Source organism: Staurois parvus, unplaced genomic scaffold (assembly GCF_062004578.1).
Source record: "Staurois parvus isolate SC_StPar_1 unplaced genomic scaffold, SC_StPar_1.0 ptg000186l, whole genome shotgun sequence".
In the NCBI taxonomy this organism is placed as follows: Eukaryota; Metazoa; Chordata; class Amphibia; order Anura; family Ranidae; genus Staurois; species Staurois parvus.
The window spans coordinates 568922-595854 of record NW_028317982.1 but is presented as its reverse complement, the minus strand read 5'-3'; the positions used below and the strand labels follow the sequence as shown (position 1 = coordinate 595854).

The 26933-nt window shown below is 41.9% G+C and overlaps 1 protein-coding gene across 2 annotated transcripts in view; it reads right to left on the bottom strand.

Annotated features, from left to right (window-relative positions):
* The window catches only part of CRMP1 (collapsin response mediator protein 1), a 127299-nt gene that overhangs the window by 6629 nt on the left and 93737 nt on the right, over window positions 1-26933 (bottom strand). For both annotated transcript variants that reach the window (XM_089677390.1, XM_089677391.1), the window contains exons 11-13: window positions 20504-20674; window positions 19180-19359; window positions 59-224 (exon numbers count right to left, since the gene is read on the bottom strand). In XM_089677390.1, the coding sequence (XP_089533516.1) occupies window positions 59-224; window positions 19180-19359; window positions 20504-20674 (517 nt within the window). The remainder of the gene's footprint in view (window positions 1-58; window positions 225-19179; window positions 19360-20503; window positions 20675-26933) is intronic.

Genomic DNA, 26933 nt, shown 5'->3' with positions numbered 1-26933 from the left:
ATTAGATGCAACAGAGAACAAAAGCAAAATATGTTTGCCATGTTTTTTTCCAATTTACCTGATAAACTGAAGTTAGACTGGTGAAGGTTCCTGATAGGTGGGGGTTGTGTCTTGGAAGGTGAAGATTTAGCTGAGGGGGCAGGGGTTTGATACTTTGGAGTAACTGGAACCTCATATACTGGTCCATCATACATCCCGCGAGACACAGGCTGCAGCCCACTCACCTGAAAGATACAAGTAAATATATATAATTACAGTATCTAGTCTATAAATCAATCAGGGTGCAGCAGGATAGGCAGAAAACGTAAGCCATGGACTAGGAGTAATATTAAACCTAACTGAGAAAATTCAGAATGTTCCAGACTAACTGAGAAATAATCCTCCGGGGTGTAATTACTGAACATCTCTGTACATACAATAAGTACACTCCATGAAAAGTGTTGACTTTTTCGACATACTTGACCAGGACACCATTAGATCCTTATTCAAACTGATACACTACAAATAAATCTGATTTACTTGTATAAAAACATACGTAAATGTGCTTTTTCAATCATTTATGCAAAAAAAAATATCAACAGAGGTAATGGTGTACCGTTGAAAAAGTAAAATCCCCTTGGACTCAGAAGCTGGAATTGCCCCTTTTTGAGGAAATAGCTTCTTCCAGTCTCTGACATCAACTCGGTGTAATCTCCTTTCATTCCACCATTCCTCCATGGATGCATGATGTAGATTTTTTTGCATGAACTACTTCAAATCCCCCCCCTAAACATTTCAGTGTGGTCTAACCATAGCCCCGTTTCTTATTTTCAAGTCATTACTTGGTGTCATTGCTAGCGTTCTTCATATCATTATTGCTTGAAACATCCATTTCTATTTTAACTTAAGGATGGACTCTGTGAAGTGCAATTTTTTTAAAAATAGTTTTTGCACAATGTTGCTTTGATGTGAGTGAGCTCTGTGACAGACCCAACCGGGGCAAAGTCAATTGGAGGAGACTGCAGGCTAGCCTCTTGCCTACTGACCATGGGCCCTGGCGTTTTAGGGGGCTCTATTCTTTGGGAGGTGTGTGCCTGGGGGACCTTTTGGAGTAGTTTTACCTCGGATTCAAGTCCATGTCTTCCCAAAACACACAGACTCTGAGGACTGGAGGGCCAGGATACAGATTTGGGGTCTCTGTGCCCAAACTAGCATTGACTGGTTGAACCCCCCTCCTCGACTCAGAGACTCTAAGGAGATCTTAAAATACTTAGCTCAAAACAACCTGATGCTGAGGTCTCTTGCTACTAAGGTGTTTACCGTTGTGTCTTTGTCCCATTTGTTAATTGAGTCACCTGTTGTTTCTGTCTGTTGGCTAGTCCTCCTGGAGGTTCCTACATAATGGGATTAGTCTTTTGTCAACTTAACCTCCTAACCTAATCAGTGTGGGATGTTTATCCCAATCTGTAATGTTTGACTTTATTGTTCATAGGGGGGCTGTCCACATTTTTGAAGTGTATAAAATCCTGTATTTCTGTTCAATAAAACATTCCAGTTGCACCTAAGCTAGTGTTGCCTACTTCTTGGGTGCAATACCCAGCTATAATACCTTAGTCCTGTGTACCAGTGGTGAGGAAGCAGCTCTCTGATGGAAGCACTCAAGCTTTGTGCCAGGCGGTCCATCAGAGGCACTATACAGAATAATGTGATTTCCAATGATGCCCATTACAGTGCGCCCACAGACCCAGGGGAAATTGCACTAGTGTGAGCAGGGCCTCAGAGGTTTACTTATATATAATTTCTTTGTACACACTTGGCCTCTCCACGATTCAGAGAACGTCTTGCATTTTTTTTATTACAAGGCATTCTATGATTGGATGGGATGAAGAGGAGGGGCGGATAATGTCATAATCCCTGCCTCATTCAATCACAGAATGCCTTGTATGAAATAGAAAGAACTACAAGATGTTCTCTGAATAGTGGAGGTGTCAAGCGAATGACCCCGTGTTCAGTATAGATAGCAAGTTGCCCGAACAGAACACAGAAGACACCAGTGCATACCATTTGTAGCATGGACTACTACAGTGAATTTCTGCAACCCTGTGAATGTGAGATATGAAGAATTAGATGTAATCAAGCTGGACCAATGTATGTTTGGGTATTCCAAAACCCATGTCAGCTTTTTATTGTCTGTTTTCATGGTGCAGATTTTCCCTCACCTCCTGTCTGGTAAAAAGTTGTCCTCAGAGCAGAAAGCCAAGGAAAATCTTTCTAATGGAGCCCCAGATAGCAGTAAAACCTTACAAGGGTTCTAATTTTTCCCCATTCTATCCAAAACTAAAAGCAAGTTTGGATATAGATGCACTTTATATAACTTGCAATAGGCACACTAGGCAACTGCCTATAGGCACTTCAATCCTTGGGGTGCCTACTTTCAGGCACCCAAGGTCACCCCATTCAGACATCTGTCAGAACTGCACCATCAGATTTGACATCACCTCACCTGCTCCCCACTGTCACATAAGTACCGTAATCCAGTAACACACCTCCTGCATTAGAGTGCCCCCACTCTGGATGAAGGAGCACCTTTGGACAACAGCATTGTAAGTCTGGGAGGAGGGGAGTTTTAGGTGTACTAGCAGATTTAAATACACTAACAAATCAAAGCCAAACTCCAACTAACACTTTGTAGGCAGTTACAGCTGTTTTTTTTTTCATTTTGGGATAAAGTTTTTATATAAATACATAAACGATGATCACTGTAAACACCCCTGTCAGTGGTAAATGGTTTGTCTCATCTATGTAACTGATAGCTCTGCAAGAGAGCTTGTTCTTTTGAAAAACAATAGACTTACTGGCTGGATCACCAGATAAAAACAGACAAAAGAATGCCTGAAAAAGAAGACGAATGCAGCCATCACATCTAAGAATTGGTAAACTGCAATATAATAAATGTTTGCTTTTGGGTCTAATTCTGCTTTTCCTATACCATTTAAGTGATGATATGTACTGTAAGACCAATGTGAGGATAACAGGCAGTGGAAAGGCCAGGTACACTAACACAGCGGTGATAATGTCATTTTGAAATTTGGTGTGTCACACCTTACATTCTGTACCAGCAAACTTAGATGTGCCGGTGGACCTGAGCTTGACCATGGTTTAACCACTTGCCGTCCGCCTGCTGTTTATAAACGGCAGGACGGTGGCACTCCAGGGGCGGGTTGCCGTTCATAAATGGCACCCGCCATGTCTAGCTGTGCGTGCTCCCTGGGAGTGCGCAGCACCGCGATCCGGTGCCCGCTGTGTCCTCCGGACACAGTGAAACACCGATCATCGGACGGGACCTCTGTACGAGGTCCCGATCATGTGATCACTGATTGGCCAATCACATGCACAGTAGTAAGCAAGATGTCACTTGTGACATCACTGCTTACTACGTGTGAAATCTGTGAATGATCACAGAGGTCACATGGTACAAGGCTATTCCCAACATCCTTGTACCATGTGACAAGCTGTGACCAATCACAGCTCACTCAGTAGTTCTCAATGGCTGCAAGAATGCGGACAGAGAGAAAGAGAAATGATTGCTTTTACATCCTATATGGGTGTAAAAGCAATCACTGTAAAAAAAAAAAAAAAAAAAATCTTCATCACCCCCCACAAGTAGTACAGTGTCACGATGGTGACACTGTACTGCTAGGGTGACAGTATGTAAAAAAACAAAAAAAAACAAATAATAATATAAAAAAAAAAAATTTTTTTAAAAATTATAATTTTTGGTTAAAAACTAATTTGGCTTATTTATTTTTTTTTACTAAAAAGATAACGGAATACATTTTGGCCAAGATTTATGATGAAAGATTAATTATTTGTAAAATTTTATAAGAAAAACACTTTTTTTCAAAATTTTGGGACTTTTTCATTTACATAGCAAAAAAAAAATAAAATCCCAGCGGTGAATAAATACCACCAAATAAAGCTTTATCTGTCTAAAAAAAATGGTAAAAAATTCATATTGGTACAGTGTTGCATGACCACGCAATTGTCATTGATAGCGCTGAAAGCTGAAAATTGCTCTGGACAGGAAGGGGGTAAAAGTGTCCGGACTGGAAGTGGTTAAAAAATGACGGAGCTTGTTTATAATTATTGAAGTAATTTCACTAAGATACGCCGGCAGGGTTGGTGCTTGACTACCCTAGAAAATGACCTTGAGCCTGTTTATAATGATCGCTTGAGGTTCTCCAATGTCTGATTTGGCAGTGCCTGCAAACCGAAGCTTTACAATGTTAGATGAAATTGACCTTGATCATATGAACAAAATCTAAGAATAAAGGATAGGATGTCTTAATATGAACTGGAGGGATGTGCTCTAGACCTATACATCGGTTCTAAAAAAAGAAAACCACCTTGGCACAAATACCTTCAGCCACATAATGTGTACAGCAAACTTTACCGTGAATATAAATGCTTTTAATTATCACAACAATATAATCATTTTTAGAAAGAGTGACTTCATATTGACAACAATACAAAAAGTCCGAAGTTCTTTCAAATTAATACTGAGGGGATGACCATCCTGTGTAGCTTTTCAAGGCATTCTGATCTATAGAGCAGGGGTCTCCAACCTTTCTAAACGAGGGGCCAGTTTACTATCCTTCAGACTTCAGGGGGGCTGTACTGTTGTCAGTGGGAGTAGAAAATGACATAGAGTCAGATTACCAATTCCACATCTTCAGAGGGAGGAATAGTGCCCCATCATTGACGTCAGTGAGAGGAATAGTGCCCCATCATTGACGTCAGTAAGAGGAATAGTGCCCCATCATTAGTATCAGTGGGAGGAATAGTGCCCCATCATTGACGTCAGTGAGAGGAATAGTGCCCCATCATTGACGTCAGTGAGAGGAATAGTGCCCCATCATTGATGTCAGTGAGAGGAATAGTGCCCCATCATTGACGTCAGTGAGAGGAATAGTGCCCCATCACTGATGTCACTGGGAGGAATAGTGCTCCATCACTGGCAACAGCGGGAGGAATAGTGCCCCATCATTGGCATTAGTGGGAGGAATAGTGCCCCATCATTGGCATTAGCGGGAGGAATAGTGCCCCATCATTGGCATTAGTGAGAGGAATAGTGCCCCATCATTGGCATTAGTGGGAGGAATAGTGACCCATCATTGGCATTAGTGGGAGGAATAGTGCCCCATTGTTGGCGTTAGTGGGAGGAATAGTGCCCCATCATTGGCATTAGTGGGAGGAATAGTGCCCCATCATTGGCATTAGTGGGAGGAATAGTGCCCCATTGTTGGCATTAGTGGGAGGAATATTGACCCATCATTGGCATCAGTGGGAGGAATAGTGCCCCATCATTGGCGTCAGTGAGAGGAATAGTGCCCCATCATTGACGTCAGTGAGAGGAATAGTGCCCCATCATTGACGTCAGTGAGAGGAATAGTGCCCCATCACTGATGTCACTGGGAGGAATAGTGCTCCATCACTGGCAACAGCGGGAGGAATAGTGCCCCATCATTGGCATTAGTGGGAGGAATAGTGCCCCATCATTGGCATTAGTGGGAGGAATAGTGCCCCATCATTGGCATTAGTGGGAGGAATAGTGCCCCATCATTGGCATTAGTGGGAGGAATAGTGCCCCATTGTTGGCTTTAGTGGGAGGAATAGTGACCCATCATTGGCGTCAGTGGGAGGAATAGTGCCCCATCATTGGCGTCAGTGGGAGGAATAGTGCCCCATCATTGGCGTCAGTGGGAGGAATAGTGCCCCTCTGTTGGGGTCAGTGGCAGGAATTATTCTTCTATTGGTGGTGTCAATGGGAGAAATAGTAACCCATGATTGGTGTCAGTGGGAGGAATAGTGCCCCTCTGTTGGAGTCAGTGGCAGGAACTGTTCTTCTACTGGTGGTGTCACTGGGAGGAATAGTGACCCATCATTGGCGTCAGTGGGAGGAATAGTGCCCCTCTGTTGGGGTCAGTGGCAGGAATTATTCTTCTATTGGTGGTGTCAGTGGGAGGAATAGTGACCCATCATTGGCGTCAGTGGGAGGAATAGTGCCCCTCTGTTGGGGTCAGTGGCAGGAATTATTCTTCTATTGGTGGTGTCAGTGGGAGAAATAGTAACCCATGATTGGCGTCAGTGGGAGGAATAGTGCCCCTCTGTTGGGGTCAGTGGCAGAAATTATTCCCTTATTGTTGGTGTCAGTGGGAAGAATAGTAACCCATCGTTGGGGCAGTGGGAGGAATAGTGCCCCTCTGTTGGGGTCAGTGGCAGAAATTATTCTTCTATTGGTGGTGTCAGTGGAAGCAATAGTGCCCCATCACTGGTGTTAGTGGGAGGAATAGTGTTCCATCATTGGTGATAGTGGGAGGAATAGTGCTCCATTGTTGGTGTCAGTAGCAAGAATTATACCCCCATTGTTGGTGTCAGAAAGATGAATAGTGCCCCGAGGGCCGGATAAAGACATGCAAAGGGCCACATCCGGCCCCTGGGCCGCAGTTCGGAGACCATTGTTATACAGGAATGACACATTGGGGTGGATTTACTAAAGACAAATAGACTGTGCACTCTGTGAAGTGCAGTTGCTCCAGAGCTTAGTGAAAGAGGTGATGCTTCACTTTGCAAAAAATACCCAATCACACACAAGGACAATTTTTAAAAAAAAAAAACAGCATTTTTGCTTGCACATTATTATGATGGAAGTCAGCAGAGCTTCCCCTCATTTACTAAGCTCTGAAGCAACAGCACTTGCCGTGTGCAAAGTCAACTAACCTTTAGTAAGTCCACCCTATAGCAGTGGCTGATGACTATTATGGTGTTTATTTACAATCTCTACATTGCCTCCTAATGCCAAGAGTGAAGGCAGTCCAATAAAGTCCCTTTCACATGTCAGGTCAGATCAGGTCCACCTGTCAGTTTTTCAGGCAGACCTGATTGGATGGTCCATTCACCCCTATGGACAGGCAGGTATAACAGACCGTCCGCACGTTTCGGTCCACTGAAGAAAAATACAAAAAGGGATTTGTTCTCTTCCATGTGAGCAGACTGAATCAGTTGGGTGTAAACGGACAGCAGGGTGTGTTTACACTTGGACACCCATAGAGAAGAGCGGGCTTTAGCCATGTCTGCTCTACATAAGCTGAGAATACAAGGATGTGTCATCCGCCCGCTCTGCTATGATCAGCAAGGGATCTGTGAGTGGATCCCCAGCTGATCGGGATGGAGTTGGCCCCAAGTGAAAGAGGCCTAAGTCATCAGTCCCTGCATGGGTTCTTCCACAAGGGGGTTTTGTTCTCCTGGGTGTTAAAGGATGATGCTTTCCGAGTCTACGGCAAATCACTAAATTCGCCTTCTTTAGGGCTGAGGTTCGAGTTTGCCAAGGTTCACAGGTTTTGCTGCCAGAAATAAAGAACAACCTATAATACAGTGCACAGCCTATTTCCCTGGTCATCTGAGTGACAAAAGGCAATAATTTGGTGGAATGGATAACCCAGCCACCCTTCTATAAAAAGGTGGGTTCACAGCAGCCATATTATCAGTGTGTGTTGGAGCCAATAATTCTGTGCAGAGAAAGCTACTGATCTTTTGTTGTTTCATTTCAGTATAGTTCCCCATGGCAGTGCCTGGCTTCCCATTCCTTTGGTTCTTCAGTTGCTTGATTATCATCTATACAAATGGCCAGAATTAAATACGATTCTCCCCACACTGACTTCAATAGGCTTCACTGCAAAATTCATAAATTTAGATCAAGATTCAGTAAATAGAAAAATCACAAAATGAGGGATTTTATAGGCAACATAAGAAAATGAACATTTTAAAAAGTAATATATACATTTATTATTGAAATCATTAAAATCACACAAAACACCGTGCATATAAAAACATAATGAAAATTGGTCCATATCAAATACATAAACCACAATGAAATATAATGTGATTTATATATTTGACGTGGACCAATTTTCATTACGTTTTATATGCACAGTGTTTTGTGTGATTTTAATGATTTTTTTTTATAAAAAAAAGTATCCTTTTTAAAGTTTAGTTCTTTTTCTTATGGTGCCTATAAAATCCCTAATGTTTGTGATTTTTCTATTTACTGTAACTTGGGATGTGGTACCCCTGTTAACCAGATTGGGCTATATATAGCTTTCGATCAAGATTTGAATGTTTAGAACTGGACCCAGTCTGATTTGCTCACCTCTAATCCAGGTATAAGGACAATCACAGACAACAAGAATAGTTGATGCTTTTAATTACAAAGGAAGGTTTGCACATCTCATATATGCTGAAATATAGCGACATATGTATATATAGCTATAGTGTGGGCTTCAACTATATGATGGAGACCCTACAACTCCCCTACACATACTTATCAAATGATTAGTGAGCACACCAGACAAACAGCATTTTATTCAAGTTTGGATTACATTTCATAAAAGCAGTGGTGTGCTGTAGAACATACAAACAACTCAGGAGTGCACGTAAATGTAGGCAGTACATGCAGATCAGACCATTAAAACATGTTAGTTGCTGAATAAGCATGCAGGGCAGTTTACAATGTTATGGAATACAGATGGCTATACAGATACTAACCAGCCCCAGTCATATTCCCTAGCAGCTTAAAATGCTCGCCAAGACCCTGATGAATAAAGAGTGGGGGATCTGAAGCCAACATGTTGAGGGAGCAGATATCTCCCTTTCTCAAGGATGCAGTAACCCCTTGTTTTCCAAATCTATTTTTTAAGTAACTTAAAATATTTATTTATTTATTTCAGGTACTTATATACAGTTGGGAAAAAAAATATTTAGTCAGCCACCAATTGTGCAAGTTCTCCCACTTAAAAAGATGAGAGAGGCCTGTAATTGGCATCATAGGTAGACCTCAATTATGAGAAACAAAATGAGAAAAAAAATCCAGACAATCACATTGGCTGATTTGGAAAGAATTTATTTGCAAATTATGGTGGAAAATAAGTATTTGGTCACCTACAAACAAGCAAGATTTTTGGCTCTCACAGACCTGTGCCTTCTCTGTCCTGCACTCATTACCTGTATCAATGGCACCTGTTTGAGCTTGTTATCAGTATAAAAGACACCTGTCCACAACCTCAAACAGTCACACTCCAAACTCAACTATGGTGAAGACCAAAGAGCTGTCGAAGGACACCAGAAACAAAATTGTAGACCTGCACCAGGCTGGGAAGACTGAATCTGCAATAGGCAAGCAACTTGATGTAAACAAATCAACTGTGGGAGCAATAATTAGAAAATGGAAGACATACAAGACCACTGATAATCTCCCTCGATCTGGGGCTCCACGCAAGATCTCACCCCATGGGGTCACAATAATCACAAGAACGGTGAGCAAAAATCCCAGGACTACATGGGGGGACCTAATGAATGACCTGCAGAGAGTTGGGACCAACGTAACAAAGGCTACCATCAGTAACACACTACGCCGCCAGGGACTCAGATCCTGCAGTGCCAGACGTGTCCCCCTGCTTAAGCCAGTACATGTCCGGGCCCGTCTGAAGTTTGCTAGAGAGCATTTGGATGAACCAGAAGAGCATTGGGAGAATGTCATATGGTCAGATGAAACCAAAATAGAACTGTTTGGTAGAAACACAACTTGTCATGTTTGGAGGAGAGAGAATGCTGAGTTGCATCCAAAGAACACCATACCTACTGTGAAGCATGGGGTTGGCAACATCATGCTTTGGGGATGTTTCTCCGCAAAGGGACCAGGACGACTGATCCATGTACAGGACAGAATGAATGGGGCCATGTATCGTGAGATTTTGAGTGCAAACCTCCTTCCATCAGCAAGGGCATTGAAGATGAAACGTGGCTGGGTCTTCCAACATGACAATGATCCCAAACATACCGCCCAGGCAACGAAGGAGTGGCTTCATAAGAAGCATTTCAAGGTCCTGGAGCGGCCTAGCCAGTCTCCAGATCTCATCCTCATAGAAAACCTTTGGAGGGAGTTGAAAGTCCGTGTTGCCCAGCGACAGCCCCAAAACATCACTGCTCTAGAGGAGATCTGCATGGAGGAATGGGCCAACATACCAGCAATAGTGTGTGCCAACCTTGTGATGACTTACAGGAAACGTTTGACCTCTGTCATTGCCAACAAAGGATATATAACAAAGTATTGAGATGAACTTTTGATATTGACCAAATACTTATTTTCCACCATAATTTGCAAATAAATTCTTTCCAAATCAGCCAATGTGATTGTCTGGATTTTTTTTCTCATTTTGTCTCTCATAGTTGAGGTCTACCTATGATGCCAATTACAGGTCTCTCTCATCTTTTTAAGTGGGAGAACTTGCACAATTGGTGGCTGACTAAATACTTTTTTGCCCCACTGTAAGTAAGTAGGGCAGCACAGTGGCTAAATAGTTAGCACTTCAGCCTGGCAGTGGTTTGAATCCCAACCATGGCACCACCAGCACATTCACATCAGTCCCTAACCCTCAAGGGGCGTACAATCCCTCAAGTCCCTAACCAGTCCATCAGTCCCTAATCCTCAAGGGGCGTAAAACAGTACATTCACATCAGTCCCTAACCCTCAAGGGGTGTACAATCTAAGGTGCCTAACTTACATTCATATATACACATACTAGGGCCAATTTAGACAGGAGCCAATTAGCCTACCAGCATGTCTTTGGAGTGTGGGAGGAAACTGAAGTACCTGGGAAAACCCCATGCAGGGACAGGGAGAACATGCAAACTCCAGGCAGGCAGTGCTGTGGTTGGGATTCAAACCAGCGACCCGAGTACTCCCAGGCGGAAGTGCTAACCATTTAGCCACTGTGCTGCCCTACTTACTATCATCTGTGTTCTATATAAGCTAGTAGTCTGGCTGTCATGCTGATCCACTGGCTCCAGCACTTTCCGAGTTACTAACCCTAAACATGTATGCAGACTAGGAGCACTGACTTCAATCTGCCGTTCTAATTCACATTTGTGTAAAAGTGGTGCCAAAGTATAGAAGCCAGATAAAGCCAGTGCAGAATAAATCCTTATTTTAATATATGTTTCAAATTATACATGTTCCATTTAAAAGGGCCAAAAACCCTTATATAGATAAACATTTTTGTTTTTAGCAACTTTATTTCTTTTTTGATTATTTTATTATTATCAAGGAATGTTTTAATATGATGATCTTTTAAAATGGAGTGAATTCACTACTCCAGTGGGGGTTATTATAACTCACATAACCCTTTTCTCAGAATAATGTTCAATTCAGCTAAATAAATATTGTGTAGATGTTGACTCACTATTCTTTCTATTTCACCACTGAAAGCCTTTACTTTTGACTGTTTGTTTTATCTCCACATCAAATAGCTCAATGTTCTGCTCTTCTCTATAGACAGCCCATTAAATGTCACAGTGGTATTTAATGGAGCAGAATCGAGGTGGTGAATTTTACATAAATAATACTGCATAAACAATCAGCATGTGGTAAATTCTGTTCTGTCATAAATACTTTGATTAATCTAAAAAAATATTGTAATAATTTGCAAATAATACATAAAAATGAAAATAGCATGTGTTATGATTTTGTGAACTGATCCCAATACATCGCTGAACTGATTCCAGTAAATCTTGCTTTCATTCAGTATGTTTGTCCTGCTATGTATTACTGCCATCTTGTGATAATAATTGGTATTTTACTGTTGTGAAAACATTTTTTTTTCATTGCTATGTAGGCTGCCATTGCCAACCTCCTCCTGAAAGCTGCTTAATTGGTTGTCTTTGGCTTCAAAACTTTTATTGACCTTAAATAACTAAGTAAAGTCAGAGCAAAGTCATGTTCTACATACCTACTTATTCCAGGTCAATGACTTATTGACTACTGATAGTCAGTACAATCATTATTCTGTGATAACTGCTTTGCACTACATACCTGTACATACAGTGGATATAAATTCTACACACCCCTGTTAAAATATTAGGTTTCTGTGATGTAAAAAAAAGAGACAAAGATAAATATTTTCAGAACTTTTTCTACCTTTAATGTGACCTATAAACTGTATACCTCAATTGAAAAAGAAACGGAAATCTTTTAGGGGGGAGGGGATGTAAACAAAAAAAAACTTAAATAATGTGGTTGCATAAGTGTGCACACCCTCTTATAACTGGGGATGTAGCTGTGTTCAGAATTAAGCAATCACATTCAAAATTATGTTAAATAGGAGTCAGTACACACCTGCCATCATTTACAGTGTCTCTGATTAACCCCAAATAACGTTTGGCTGTTCTAGTAGGTCTTTCCTGACATTTTCTTAGTCACATCCTACAGCAAAAGCCATGGTCCCCAGAGAACTTCCAAAGCATCAGAGGGATCTCATTGTTAAAAGGTATCAGTCAGGAGAAGGGTACAAAAGAATTTCCAAGGCATTAGATATACCATGGAACACAGTGAAGACAGTCATCATCAAGTGGAGAAAATATGGCGCAACAGTGACATTACCAAGAACTGGACTTCCCTCCAAAATGGATGAAAAGACGAGAAGAAAACGGATCTGGGAGGCTGCCAAGAGGCCTACAGCAACATTAAAGGAACTGCAGGAATATCTGACAAGTACTGGCTGGGTGGTACATGTGACAACAATCTCCCGTATTCTTCATATGTCTGGGCTATGGGGTAGAGTGACAAGACGGAAGCCTTTTCTTACGAAGAAAAACATCCAAGCCTGGCTAAATTTTCACAAAAACACATCTGAAGTCTCCCAAAAGCATGTGGGAAAACGTGTTATAGTCTGATGAAACCAAGGTTGGACTTTTTGGCCATAACTCCATAAGATATGCTTGGCGGAAAAACAACACTGCACATCACCAAAAGAACACCATACCCATAGTGAAGCATGGTGGTGGAATCATTATGCTTTGGGGCTGTTTTTCCTCAGCTGGAACTGGGGCCTTAGTGAAGGTAGAGGAAAGCTGAATATGAAGAGGAATTTCATCTTTCAGCATGACAACAACCCAAAGCATACATCCAAATCAACAGGAATGGTTTCACCAGAAGATGAAAGTTTTGGAATGGCCCAGCCAGAGCCCAGACCTGAATCCGATGGAAAATCTGTGGTCCCTGAGGAAGTCACGTGGATCGTGACGCAGCGCGTCGGTACGCATTGACAGCATTTCCGGGATGCGGTGACGTTGTTTCCGGCGTGGACGCCATTTTGGAGATATCGTGGAGCCAGTGGAGCTGTATACCAGTATCTAATCTAAATGATATGGGAACAAGGTATTTTCATTTTAATGTATTTTAAATGTGAGTGGGCATTTTGGCTTTGAATATTTGGATTAATAAAGGCAGGATAACACTATGGAGATATTTTCTTGTTATCATTTATATTCGGTTATGGTCACTCATATTTGAGCATCCCTGAGCAAGGAGAGGGTCCAGAAGTGATACAGTTGGGGTCTGGATTGTTTCAATCCTGAGGAGAGTCATCTGGAATACACGTGGGTCACCCACACAGTGTTTTGGCCCTTAGGGGTCTAAGCAAGGAGGTGAGGAGCCAATCTGGCCATTTATGGATCTTTTTGCACACCGTTTGGAACTGTGATCACCTCACATTGCTGACTGTGTTCTATATTAACCACCGTGTTTGGAATTAACATATTATGGACTTTCACATAGTATGAACTTTTTATGAGCACTTGCACATTTTTATATAATTATATGTCATTCCCCATTTAGGGGATTGGCTATGCACATGTGTTATTATTATCCTGATGTCTGCAGCTATTTACTGTTTAGCACTGTGTTATATATGTTTTTTAGTCAATACTAGCGCTCCACTATTTTTCTTTTGTGTATTTATTTACCTTGTGGTTGAGGCAAGTGTGAGCAGCTTAGTGGTAGGACTTCCATTATAGCGCAGGAGGTCTTTCTCTTCACTATTAGAATGATTGCAGAAGAGACGGGAAATACCAAGTCAATTGTTCATGAAATTGTGACTCAGGATTTAAACATGAGAAAAGTGTGTGCCAAACTTGTTCCAAAGAACTTGTCATCTGATCAGAAGGAACACCATCAACTCATTTGCTATGGCCTGCTGACCTGTTTGGAAAGAGAACCTGATTTTTTTAATTGCGTGAACACGGGAGATGAATCCTGAGTGTTTGAGTACAATCCCGAGATGAAAAAACAACATTCAGAATGGCACGCACCCACGTCACCTCACCCCAAGAAAGCTCGAATGAGCAAATCAAAGGTCATCATTTTTTTTCATTCATGTTGAAATTTGTACCTACTACCATGTTTCCCAAAAAATAAAACACTGTCTTATATTTATTTTTCCTCAAGAAGACACACTATGGCTTATTTTCAAGGCATGTCTTATTTTTATTACCGGTAAGTATGGTACAAAAATCTACGTTTATTCAAATATAGTTAATTTGTCTTCTTCTGGAACATCGTCATAACTCCCCAAACACTGAATTCCATCCTGAATTTCTTGCGACTCCATTTCCTTTAGAACCATTGGCCCCAATCTTTCATGTCGAGCAATAGAGCTGTCATTAAATGAGCAGCTCTTATCCACGTAACCTGCTCGGAGTGCATTGGCAACAACACTGTCAGTGATTTTATCCCTTGAATTCTTCACCCAAATCACGACCTCTTGCAGGCTAGGTTTCACAAAGTTTCCGCGCTAATTTCTTGTCATTCTATTTTCAATATAGTCATTAATTTCCAAACACAAATGGTCTTTGAATGGCTTGTTTATTGCAATATCAAGAGTCTGCAGATAGGCAGTCATTCCTGCAGGAATCATTATTTGATCTATTCTTCTCTCTGCAAGGAAGTTCTTCATGTCTTTAGCACGGTGAGTGCTGGCTGAATCAAAGACTAGCAGACCTCTTTGGCCACCTCACAAAACAAGTGGCAGCATTAAATCAAGCCACTTCCTTATAACTGCTTGTGTGCACCAGGCTTTTTCGGTTCCAAGAACACAAATGCAGGAAACACGTTCAATCTTATCTTTCTTGCCCTTAGTGATAAGAGGTGTGGCTTTCTTTCCATCTAGATGAATTGCCAAAATACAGGTAACACGTGAACGTTTGTGACCAGTGGAGGGAACGTAGATTGAGGAGGCACCCCTCTGTTCAATTGTCATTTGGGCTCCTTGACCCATAAACACTGCAGTTTCATCCATAGCAATCATGTTGCAAAGTTGGTATTTAGAAAAGTCGATTCCATCAACAAAGGACTTGAATGCAAGTGCTCGATTAATAACTATAGCATCTTTCAACTTAAACAGTGTTGTTGATTTTCTGAGAGACAGTTCATATCGCTGAAGGAAGCCATGCAGCCAGTGTTGTGATGCTTTGAATTCTGGGGATATTTCGAATTGTGGTGCCAATGCAAGGGCAAATGCTTGAATATCAGCCCTGCACACAACCAAAGCCTTTGCTCTCCTGTCAGCAATCCATTCACTGATCATGTCTTCCAGCTCAAGAAATAAAGGTTGCCGACCAGAACCACACTTACGCTTCTTAGCATTTCCTCTGTCCACCTGTAGACTGAGGTTATCGTATTCTGCCCGCCATTTTTGGACAATTCGGATATCCAACTTCTTCTCTTTGCAGAAAGCCGTAAGACTCTTGCCCTGGGAGTCCTCCACAATTCCTTTCTTGTACTGAACAGAATCTCTCTTTCTTTTTGCACTCATCTTGTCTGGGGGTACAGATACTCAGGAAGATCAGAGATAGGCCAGCAAAGCTGATGTGTAAGGGCTGGCATATTTATCAGGGATCCAGTGAGAACTGTGTCCAATCTGCACAGTGGAGCTGGGATGATCTCTCTGGGCTTAGTAGCAGACTGCTTGCTGAAGCTTTTCCCCTATCCCCTGGTGTTTGTGGGGGGTGAGAGAGACCCACAGACTGTTGCTGGTCAGTGCTGGGGAGCAGCAGTTTTACTGGTGTTTGTAGGGGGTGAGAGAGACCCACAGACTGTTGCTGGTCAGTGCTGGGGAGCAGCAGTTTTACTGGTGTTTGTTGGGGGTGAGAGAGACCCACAGACTGTTGCTGGTCAGTGGTGGCGAGCAGCAGTTTTACTGGTGTTTGTAGGGGGTGAGAGAGACCCACAGACTGTGGCTGGTTGGTGCTGGGAGAGAGAGACCCACAGTGCTGAGTAAAGCGGCAGGCACAGGTTTACTTCTTCCCCCTGAGGACACACAATATGGTACCTAAAGCAGACCGTCCTGCTCCTCACTGCATTGAGGAGACTTTCACTTTCTATGTCTCCCTCTATGCCTGACAGGGGGAGCCGACCTTGTTGATGGGGCTGCCCGTACCTCTCCAGTCACCTCCGAGATAGCAGCTGTCATGATGGGGCAGATGAGAAGGGTTGCCCGTCTTTTTTACTGTTCCGCCCCGGTACGCTGCATAGCCACGCCTAGCACTATGTCTTATTTTCGGGGTATGGCTTATATTGCGCAAATGCTTAGATATCCTACTACGGCTTATTTTATGGGTATGTCTTCTTTTCGGGGAAACACGGTAGTTAAACTGTGAATCAAAAATTTTACCTGGAAGTTCTTGGTCAATTGAGACAAAGAGTTTTTCATGTGGGTCCTGAGATCGGCTCAACTTGGATCCTTCATCACGACAACACACTCAGTGCTTTGGCTGTCAGACCATTTTTGGCTAAAAAACACATCATGGTGCTTCCCCATCCACCCTAAAGCTCAGCGTTCGCTACTTGTGACTTTTTCATATTCCCAAAGATAAAGAGGCACCATTTTGGTAGTGTGGATAACGTTCAAAGAGCCAATACGCAGGTTCTGAACACCATCCCACTTGAAGACTTCCAGGGATGCTATGAAGAATGGAAAAATCAGTGGGAGCATTGTGTACACTCACAAGGTGCTTACTTCAAAGGAAATAATGTTCAATTGTAACACTGTACACACAGGAAATTGTTATCACTTTTTTTACACTAACAGAGATTTCTTTTGGTGGTATTTAATTACCACTGGAGTTTTTATTTTTTACGCTATAAACGAAAAAAGACCAAAAATTAAAAAAAAAAAGTTTTTCTTCATTTCTGTTATTTTACAAATAGAGAAGAGACGCTTGAGAGGAGATATGATGACCATATACAAATACCTCAATGGTGACTCTACCATAAGTTGTAAACTATTCTGTCTCGGAGTATAAGAATACACGGATTTAACTATGCTATTAAATAATCTTTCTATAAAAATGTTGGCTAAAATGTATTCTGCTACATTTCTTTGGCGAAAATAACCCAAATCGGTGTTTATTATTTACTCTGTAGGAAAGTTATAGAGTCCACAAACTATGGTATATATGTGAAAATCGATCAATGCTAATGCCAGCCAATCTCATTTTTTGAGAAAACATTTTTTTTTAAATTGTCTGTTTTTTTAGTTTTTTTTTACTCCTGTGACCAGAGCAATACAATGCTACCATAGCAACGTAGTACTATTCAGGGCAAGTGATAATTTTTTTTACATTATAATTGCTTATAGCAGTGAATGTCATTGGTATAAACAACCGATCAGCTGATTCATTCAGTAGTTATTGTTGTGAACAGCTGTGATTGGTACATGGTACCATGTGATCACTGTGACCAATGACAGCTAGCAACACAGATGTAAGCAATAAATGTCATGAAAGGAAGCCATTCATTGTTTACAACTGTCATGTGATTTGCTGTGATTGGTCACAGCAGACACATGACACTGGCAGCTAGCCTGTGTAATGATAAGTCATCGGCTGTGTGACACATCACGCCAGAGAGTGGCCCGTGGGGTGCGATCCAGGGAGGACTTCATATGACGTCCTACCAGGATAATAAGGATCCTGCCTGGCCATCATATTGCAATAGGCCCGGTGGGAAGGAGTTAATGCCCCTTCCCCCAGTCACATATATTTGCTTTAACTTCTCTCTCCTGCTGCTCTGTTTACCTGTCAGTAGTGAAGGGGAGTCCTTTTTGGGCTAAAAGTTGGTGGGATAATGGCTTATGCCTACTACACACAATGAGAATATTGGACGAATGAGTTTTTTGCATGCTAGTCTCATACTGAAAACTAAAAGCTTACTAAAGTTACCAAAAATTCTCGTAAGATAAAATACAACTTTGGAAGTGATGTAATGTATTGTATTGTAATGTATGATTTAATTTCCAAGCATGCGCAGTCTTGGTCAATTTTTTTTCCTATATACTGTAAATACTATACTAATTACACAAAAATCGTTCATTCTATTATATGAGAAACATTTTTGTGCTTCTCACTTCATATATTTTCACATGAACTGTCTTGATTAGCTATCAAAAGCTGTGTACTAATGAATAGATTATCAGACAATCGCTCTGAATGCGTGTTTTTTTTTTTTGTCTGCCTGATATTCTCATCGTGTGTACTAGGCATTACACAGAGCTATGGACTGTGTGACAGCAATGATGAATTCCATGTATAGGGTGAGTCACGTGCTCATCCATATCCAGAAGTTACAAGTATTTCCTTCTGCTGCTGGAAATAAATAGAGGAACAAAGGGGAAGTATATGTTGAAGCGGAATGACGGGGTAAAAGCAAACCAGTGTCTTTGCCCTAAATGGGCAAAGCGCATGTTTGCTGTAAGGGCTCATTCACACAAGCTTTGATCTCTGAAGAGCGATTCAAGTTTGGATCCCATGCGTCCTCATCACCTGTTTTAATCCGTCGGACCCTGCAATAGCATGCCGCAACTACGTGCATTGCACAAGGTTGCGAGGTTCTTGCAGAGCCGCCTCATTCAATTGAAGAGGTCACAATTGGATGGTGTAGCTTGCCGAAAGCGGCAAGGGGTATAACTCCTGCTATGGCATATGCACACCCCCGACTGCTGCCTCTGCATCTAAAGGGGGGAGCAGTTGGGGGGCAGTAACCATGGCTCAACCACAGGGTTTTTTTACTGCCCCCCCCTTCCCCAAAGCTGCTAGTGTGCACAAGCCCTAAAACTATTAAGCAGCCAGCAGGTTTTGCTTACTGACTAAAATACAACTTTAACCAGTAAAGTAAATAGAGTCCCTTTAAATGTAATGACAGAGTAAGCAATATTGCTTTCTACTGCACTGCCCTTTTCAGAGTGTATGTGTTCTATAAAAACAAGAAGGTGTTAACAGACACTGTACATATACACAATGTAATATGCTTACCATGTTCCTTGTCTTAATACGCTGGTAGATGTATTCTGGGAAAGGTTTGCGAGGTATAAATCGTCCCATGCCTTGGGTAGCATGTAGGTTGCCATCTTCAAACACAATTTTTCCTTGGCTTATAACCAACAGTGGGGCACCACGAAACTCCACCCCTTCAAAGATGTTATATTCCACAGCCTAGCAATGACAGCAATGTTTCATTATCAATATTAATCTTTCAGGGGTCTACTTAAAGCTAATGTCTTGTAAAATTTAAAATTATGAGCCACCAGAACAGAAATAGAAGGCAACGCTTACAATGGGGACACATGAGGCTTGATTTACTAAAACTGGAGAGTGCAAAATCTGGTGCAGCTCTGCCTAGAAACCAATCAGTTTCCAGGTTTTATTGTCAAAGCTTAATTGAGCAAGCTGAAGTTAGAAGCTGATTGGCTACCATGCACAGCTGCAGCAGATCACCAGTTTTTGTAAATAAACACCTATCACCGATCACTACTTTCTTATAGGATTTTCCAAACTTTGGGGAGACTTCTCATTTCTTGCTGTATCCACAGGACATGAATTGAAATCTCACCAATGGGACACAAATGGCAAAAAAAAGGTCAGGGGTTTTATCCTTCCCCTACTCAAACCAAAATGAACATGTTTTGGCTTTAGATATATATTAATAATGAAAGACCCATTCTTTAACCCATGTAAACCCTGAACTACAATGTGTACTGTACTTACTGTCCCATTTCATTAATATTCTCCCTCTCCCCTGTAACATGGCAAGAGCTAGTACACGGATCTGCATGTGACCATTCTCAGCCAAAGGTTTGTGCAAAAATGTTCTATTCCACAAAACTGGCAGCTCAAACTCTTACACTTTTACTAATACTATGGGAAATATATGGGCTATTGACACTGAGATTTATAATACTGTACAACCAATGTGTTAGTTACCTGCCACACTTTCATCAAGTTGTCCATACGTAATCATCATGTTCTGGCATCAGCATGTCCTATTAATTTAGAATAAATATATGTTTCTCTGGGTAATTAAAGCCCCAGCCACCACTGTGAAAATGCCTACCTACCACGGACATACTCCACACCCTAATTATATCCATTTTTTGAGCCTTCTGAGATGGATAGAACTTCCTTTAACCCAAAACTATACTCACATCTGCCTGCTCATCCACATCTGTCAGTACGTGTCCTTCTGACACTAATGATCAATTGTGTTCATCCATTACAGACTGGTCCTTGTTCACGATTGTATTGTACGTTATTATCCATCACATTTTTCCTTAGAATACAAAAGTGAATTGGGACTTACTGATTTATGACTTTTTGCAGATACTGTCTTCATCTTGTCTGGATCCCAGATAACAACATCGGCATCTGACCCAACTGCGATTCGCCCTTTTCTTGGGTAGAGGTTGAAGATTTTGGCAGCATTTGTGCTAGTAACTGCTACAAACTGGTTTTCATCCATTTTTCCAGTAGCCTGTAACATGCACAACATGTTTATATAAGAGAATTTTACCTACTAAAACATCCTTTGAAGTGCAGCAAAGCAGGCCATAGACCATGCGAAAACTTTGAATCATTCATTTTTCGCATCATTAATGTACCAGCTGCGATACTCAATTTTTGTGCTGCAATCAAAAGTTTCTGATCCAACATGATGTATTTTTATTAGAAAAACTAAACAATTGATGGCACAACCGTATGAGTTATTTTAGTTTTTTGCTCAACAGAACTTTTGGATTTCAACTCGTTTATGGCCTGTCTAAGATTGAATGCAACTTTCTGTTTTTATTAGAAGATTCTGCCTCCAAGTGATGCTCCAACCTCTCTCCTACAGGTGCTTGGTGCACAGCAGAGCCTTGATCTCAGTGGTCTACCCTGACCAGCTGTTCATGGCACATGTAAGTCTCAATGGTTCCTGTGTATAAAGAAATTGAAACTTCAGGTTTTCCTCCTGCTGGGGTATTTTGCCACTAGGAGTAAATGTAGCCGGAAAGCCCATGCACCATCCCACAGATCTGACCTTTTCCAGTTTATTGTACTACAACACTAATAGGTCCTTTGCTCACAAATTGTTAAATCAGCTGAGTCTAGCTAAAATATTGTCTGAATAGGCAGTATTATATAATAATGAAGACCTATAATTGTTTCTGCCAAATCAGCCTGTCTGAGTACGAGCACACATTTGCAAGTGAATTTTCAAGTAAATCTGCATTTCTGTTCTTGCAAGGCAAAGCAACAATTTGACAAAGTGGTTGTAAACTCTTACATATAGCCAGTTAGGGTGACTGTCCTCAGGTGATACACAGAGCTCTGAGGAAGGGGGTCTGACCCCTGAAACGCGTAAGCTGTATCCTTGGGGATGGACATGCTTCCAGCGGCTTGCTGGAATTTTACAAGCATTTGACTATTTGCCTTTGTGTGTACTTTGGCATTCTTTTTTTCCCAATCATTAAAGTCTTACGGTAATGCACTAGGCTGGTGGGCTGTCTTCTTATATTTGCCTTGTAGCACAGATTTTTTTCCCCGAATTGAAGAAAGCAGCAAGGTTTATCGAGTGTTGGACTCTGGAGTTATTCGTGGTGGTCACTTCTACAACAATTGTGTGATAAGACTGAAGATGAGCCTGCCCAGACTTTCTGTGTGGACCATCAATTTGGAGGGCCCTGTTTCTGTAGCGCAGACACATTATCTTATATACACAGAGATTAAACAAATCCTACCACATGAGTTGTACCTGTATATCTACAGTTTTCTCTTCTCTACATCTGTTCAAAGTGCAGAATATTTACAGTTTGTCTGAGATTTCAGAAAGTAGAGGGTGGGGAGCTGAAGTTACACACTGCAGAGCTCAGTGAGGAAAGCTGAGAGCTGATTGGAGGAAAGAGACACACCCCCTTCACACAGCACACAGGAACAGAGCTGAGGCTGTTATTCACAGGCTGTGTGCTGGAGCTCCTTCCCCTGTCACCTTTTTACCAATTGGCTTCAGGAAAACTTGCCAGAAGTGACTCATGCTGATAGCAGAGGCACAGGGCAACAGACAGAAATGACACTGAGGGCTGGTTCACAGTGCAATTCAGCTGAGCTCAGCACAGTGATGATGTGCTGAGCATGGCAGATCCCACTATTTCCTTTTATTTTTTAGAAATAAACTTTATTGACACACAAAGACATCTCATAAAGTTCAATTGCCAGCCGCACGGTGGAAAGTAATGGATTGCCCCTCACTGTGCTGAACTGATAAAGTACTGCATGTAGTATTTTTTACCAGTGCACTGTGCCTGTACATCACCAGAGTGCAGTGGTGTGATCTGGGCACTTAGAGACAAGGCATTTTGCCTCATCCATGCGGTTGGACTGCCCTGGAATAGATGCCCAACGCAGTTCCATTGCATCTGGTGTGAATATATCCTTAGTGCTCTGGACTGAGACATGTACACACTTAGAAGGCTATGCTTTGTTCATATGTCTGAAGCTTACAAACACATCCTCACCTACCTTTTACTTCCATGTTGCTCCATTAGCCAGCAGGAGTATGGAATGAAACTATTAGTAAGTTCAGAGTTGATCTAGTTGGACCTTAAAGCAGACCTGTCCCCCGTTTCCCTAAATATCACATTAGTACGCATCTCTGCATGCCGATATGAAAACACCTAACACTTGAAGAGGAGTTCCAGCCCCCTCTCCAAAAAATTTAAAGTCAGTACCTACAAATACTGTAGCTGCTGACTTTGATATTAGGTCACTTACCTGTCCAGGGATCCAGCGGTGTCCTCTTCAATCATCTTGACTAAGGCCTTTGTGGCTTCACATATGGTTTCCTACTGCGCATGCATGAATCGCACTGTGCTTTGTGAATGGGCCACAGTTCCAGGGCTGCAGGGGGAAGGAGGGGGGCCGAACTGAGCCAAAATTGGAAGCAGGTACCTGTTTATATCAGGTACCCGCTCCGACAAAAAGTGCCAAATGTGGCAGCGGAGGGGAGGAGGAGGCAGACAAGCGGAGCTTCCCCTTTTGGGTGGAACTCCGCTTAAAAAAAAAACAAACTTTTTTTCTTTGCTTTTTTTTTCTCTTCCACATCCTGGTTTCCCACAGTGCAGTGCTGATGTAGCCCGGCCATACAGAAGACCCCTGGGAAGGCAATATCGCCATTGCCTTAAGGGAAATCCTGTACCTAATCTGCCAGGTCTTGCAGCGTTATCATACTGCCTTTGCTCAATATAAATTGCATGATCTCATTGACTTCATCTCACACAAGTGCAGTATCTCAGAGCTTTTTTTGAAAGCTCTCTCTAGCCTCATGTGACAGTGCTGAGCCAGTCTCCAAGCACCAGCTCTGTGACATGGCAAGAAGAGGCGTTAGTCACATGTTGCTCCATACCCATAAATAGCAGGTATTTGCTCCCTGTGGCTGCGTGCATCTGAGCAGAAAAAGCAAGTTGTGTATGGAATACTGGGAAAGATTTATAACATCAAACAGGGTTGTGTCACCTATGAGGACAACTGAGGTAGCTACTCATCAAAGCATGGTGGGAGGCATCACTGAGGCCATACCGGAAGCCGCCATCAAAATAAAAACGAAATAAAAAGATAATATAAAGAAAAAATGTAGAGGAAAACAAGAAAAGAAGGGGTGAAGATAGGTCAGCCAGGCATAAGTTAAGGAGTGGACAAGTACCAAATCCACTGGTCCCACGTCCTGTCGAATTTCTTAGTTTTGTATGGGGATAGAGGTGAGTTTGCCATTGACCATAATCCAATTAAACTTATGTTTCACATAGTCCAATGGTACAACCGACCACCAATGGTTAGCGATAGGAATTTGTGCTGCCAGGAGCTAATAATGAGATTCACTGTTTTCTTTTGGACCTCGTCAGGTAGCTTATGGAAGAGAGCCGCCTCCAGGGATCTGCGAATTTTCATTCACTGAATAAATAAACTTGAACATTCTAATCCAAAATCTTGTCACTACAGGGCATTGCCACCATATGTGAGACATTGTCCACAATTGCCCACAATGCCGAAAACAGGCAGGCGACACAGTAGGATGCATTTTGGCAATACAGGCAGGGACCAGGTACCAGCACAAAAGAGTTTTATAGTTAGGTTCAATCAATGTGGTATTAATAGATATTTTAGACAAGGCATAAACCATGTCCTGCCAAACAGGCAATTCCTAGGTAAAATTCAGGTCCCGCTCCCATTATATCATGTATGAAAGTTTGGTAGTCAGGTCAGTGATGGAAGCATATATCGAAGAAGTCCGTCCCACATGAGGCCTCTTGCTTGACAAGACAATTCAAAAAAGGTGAGTTTAAGGGGTCCACCTAGTAAGGCAAGCTTAGATCATAGGAAAGATTGAAGTAATATATTACATAGATATTATTGAAGTTGTTCATTACAGGGCATCTGTAACTTATCTACAAAATTATGCAAAGAGTATGGTTGATTCCCATTAAGATAATCCTCAATCTTCAAAAGGCCCTTGTTAAGCCACCACTGGAATGAAGTAGGAACCAACTTGGGGACAAACTCTTGGTTGCAAAAATTGGGTATGTAAGGATGCTAATGGTTTATGATGCCGTATCCTATCCCAAAAAGCCAGAGAGTGGGACAAAGCAGAACATAGTAAAGGAGGGTTCAAACGGCTAGGAATCCACACTCAGGGGCCAACTGCAAAAGGATGGCAGAAAAGAGCTTTGATAGAGACCCACAAAAGTGCGGGACTCTTAGCCGTAGTATAATAAAGCTGAGTTATTTGAGAAGCCTGGTAGTATGCCTGTAAAGTCGGGAGACCACCTCTAGGTTTTGAAGGAGCATGCAATTTTAACAGGCTCGGCATCACTGAATGTCTGTATGCACACACACAGGCAGTGTTACCAACCAAGGCTTTGTTGGAGGTGGAGGTACGTAAAAGATGACTCTGAATGGAAACCTGTTTGCTTGGAAGGAGCAAAGCACAAGGTGGCTTTAAGTATATCAACTAGTGATAACTACTAAATTATTTGAGTCAGGCAGACAAGACCTTTTCCTCTCATGGTAAGTAGTTCTACAGTACTAAGAGTGTAAGAACAGCAAATAGAGCTTTACTTGGGAAAGAAAAAGTCTTTGTGTGTTTAGTTATGCAGCATTTCAGTAATCTGCAGAAGAAGCATACATCCTCTGAGACAGTCTCCAACCTCAGAGAAAAGGCCTAGCCTCTTGCACTCTAAGGAACAGTTTACCGGTCACTTACTGTTCTGTAATAAATTCAGATGTCTTCTCTGTAGATTTCTGTCCGCTTCTTTTTTCTGAGTTATAGTCCATAGCGGCCACAGACAATACGGGGGAGATTTACTAAAACTGGTGCACTCAGAATCTGGTGCAGCTGTGCATGGTAGCCAATCAACTTCTGCTGAGCTTTGGCAATAAAACCTGGAAGCTGATTGGTTCCTATCCAGAAGAGCACCCGATGTTGCACTTTCCAGCTTAAGTAAGTAACCCCCCAATAGTCTATTGCTTTGTGGATCTTACAAGGGGAGGACTAGCTGCAAAAGGCGTCTACATCTGAGTAAATTTCAAACTCTATCAAATCTGGATTAAAGCATAAAATATACTTGGGGTGCAATGTAAAGAACAGTCCCAGTTTTGTTTTCTATTGGTTGAACTAACTATGCAACTATGTATTTGTGGGGTAGAGGGGAACCAGATTTGATTTCCTATAAAATATAAGTTTCTTAATTTAAATAATTATTCCAGGTATGAATATTGTATACATAGTTACACTGATCCAGTTTGGACCAATGTAAATATGTGTATACCATACCTGGCCAATGCTGCTGGAAGTGGCTGGCCTGATGCATTGTGAACACAGGAGGTCAGACACTTTGCAAAGCATTTTCTGAATGGTGCCTGTGCTTTTTCTCAGCAAATGCAGTGCGTTCTCTGATTGGATGAGGTGGGGAGTATGAAGTCACAGCCTCGCATTTCCACCTTGTCCAATCAAAGAACGGTTTGCAATCATTCAGAGGATGCTAACTATTCTCTGAATGGTGCCTATGCCAAGCAGCTGACCCCGTGTGTTCAGAATGTCTCAGGATAGCTGCTCGGCATGGGACCCAGAAGAGGGTGGACACTGTGACATCAGCACTCCACCTTGTCCAATCAGAGAACACTTTGCCTTCCTTCAAAGAATTCTCTGAATGGTGCTCATGCTGAGCCACTGACCTCCTGTGTTCAGGGTGTAGCATGGCAGCAGATCAGAACAGGACCCGTAAGAAAGTGGATATCACTGGAGTAGCAGTATCTACTTCAGTGATTTCCAGCTTCCAGGGGCATTGGCCAGTTGTGGTATATACATACAGTTGTGTTTAAAATAATAGCGGTCAGACATCACTAACCTGATCAATCACTGTTTTTGGTAGAAATGATATTTCTACATGGCAAATAATTTACTAGCAGGTGTAGTAGAGCAATAGAAATCCAACAGACCCAACAGTCATGACATGCATGCTGCTGATTCTGTGTAATTGAATCACTAATTGAAAGGGGCATGTTAAAAATAATAGCAGTGTGGAGTTCTATTAGTGAGGTCATTCATTCTTTGAAAAACAGGTGGCAATTATTGCCCTTATTTAAGGAAGGAAGGCAGCAAATGTTGTACATGCTGGTTACAGTGCATTTCTCTCTGAAATTCTGAGGAAAATGGGTCGTTCCAGACATTGTTCAGAAGAACAGCGTACCTTGATTCAAAA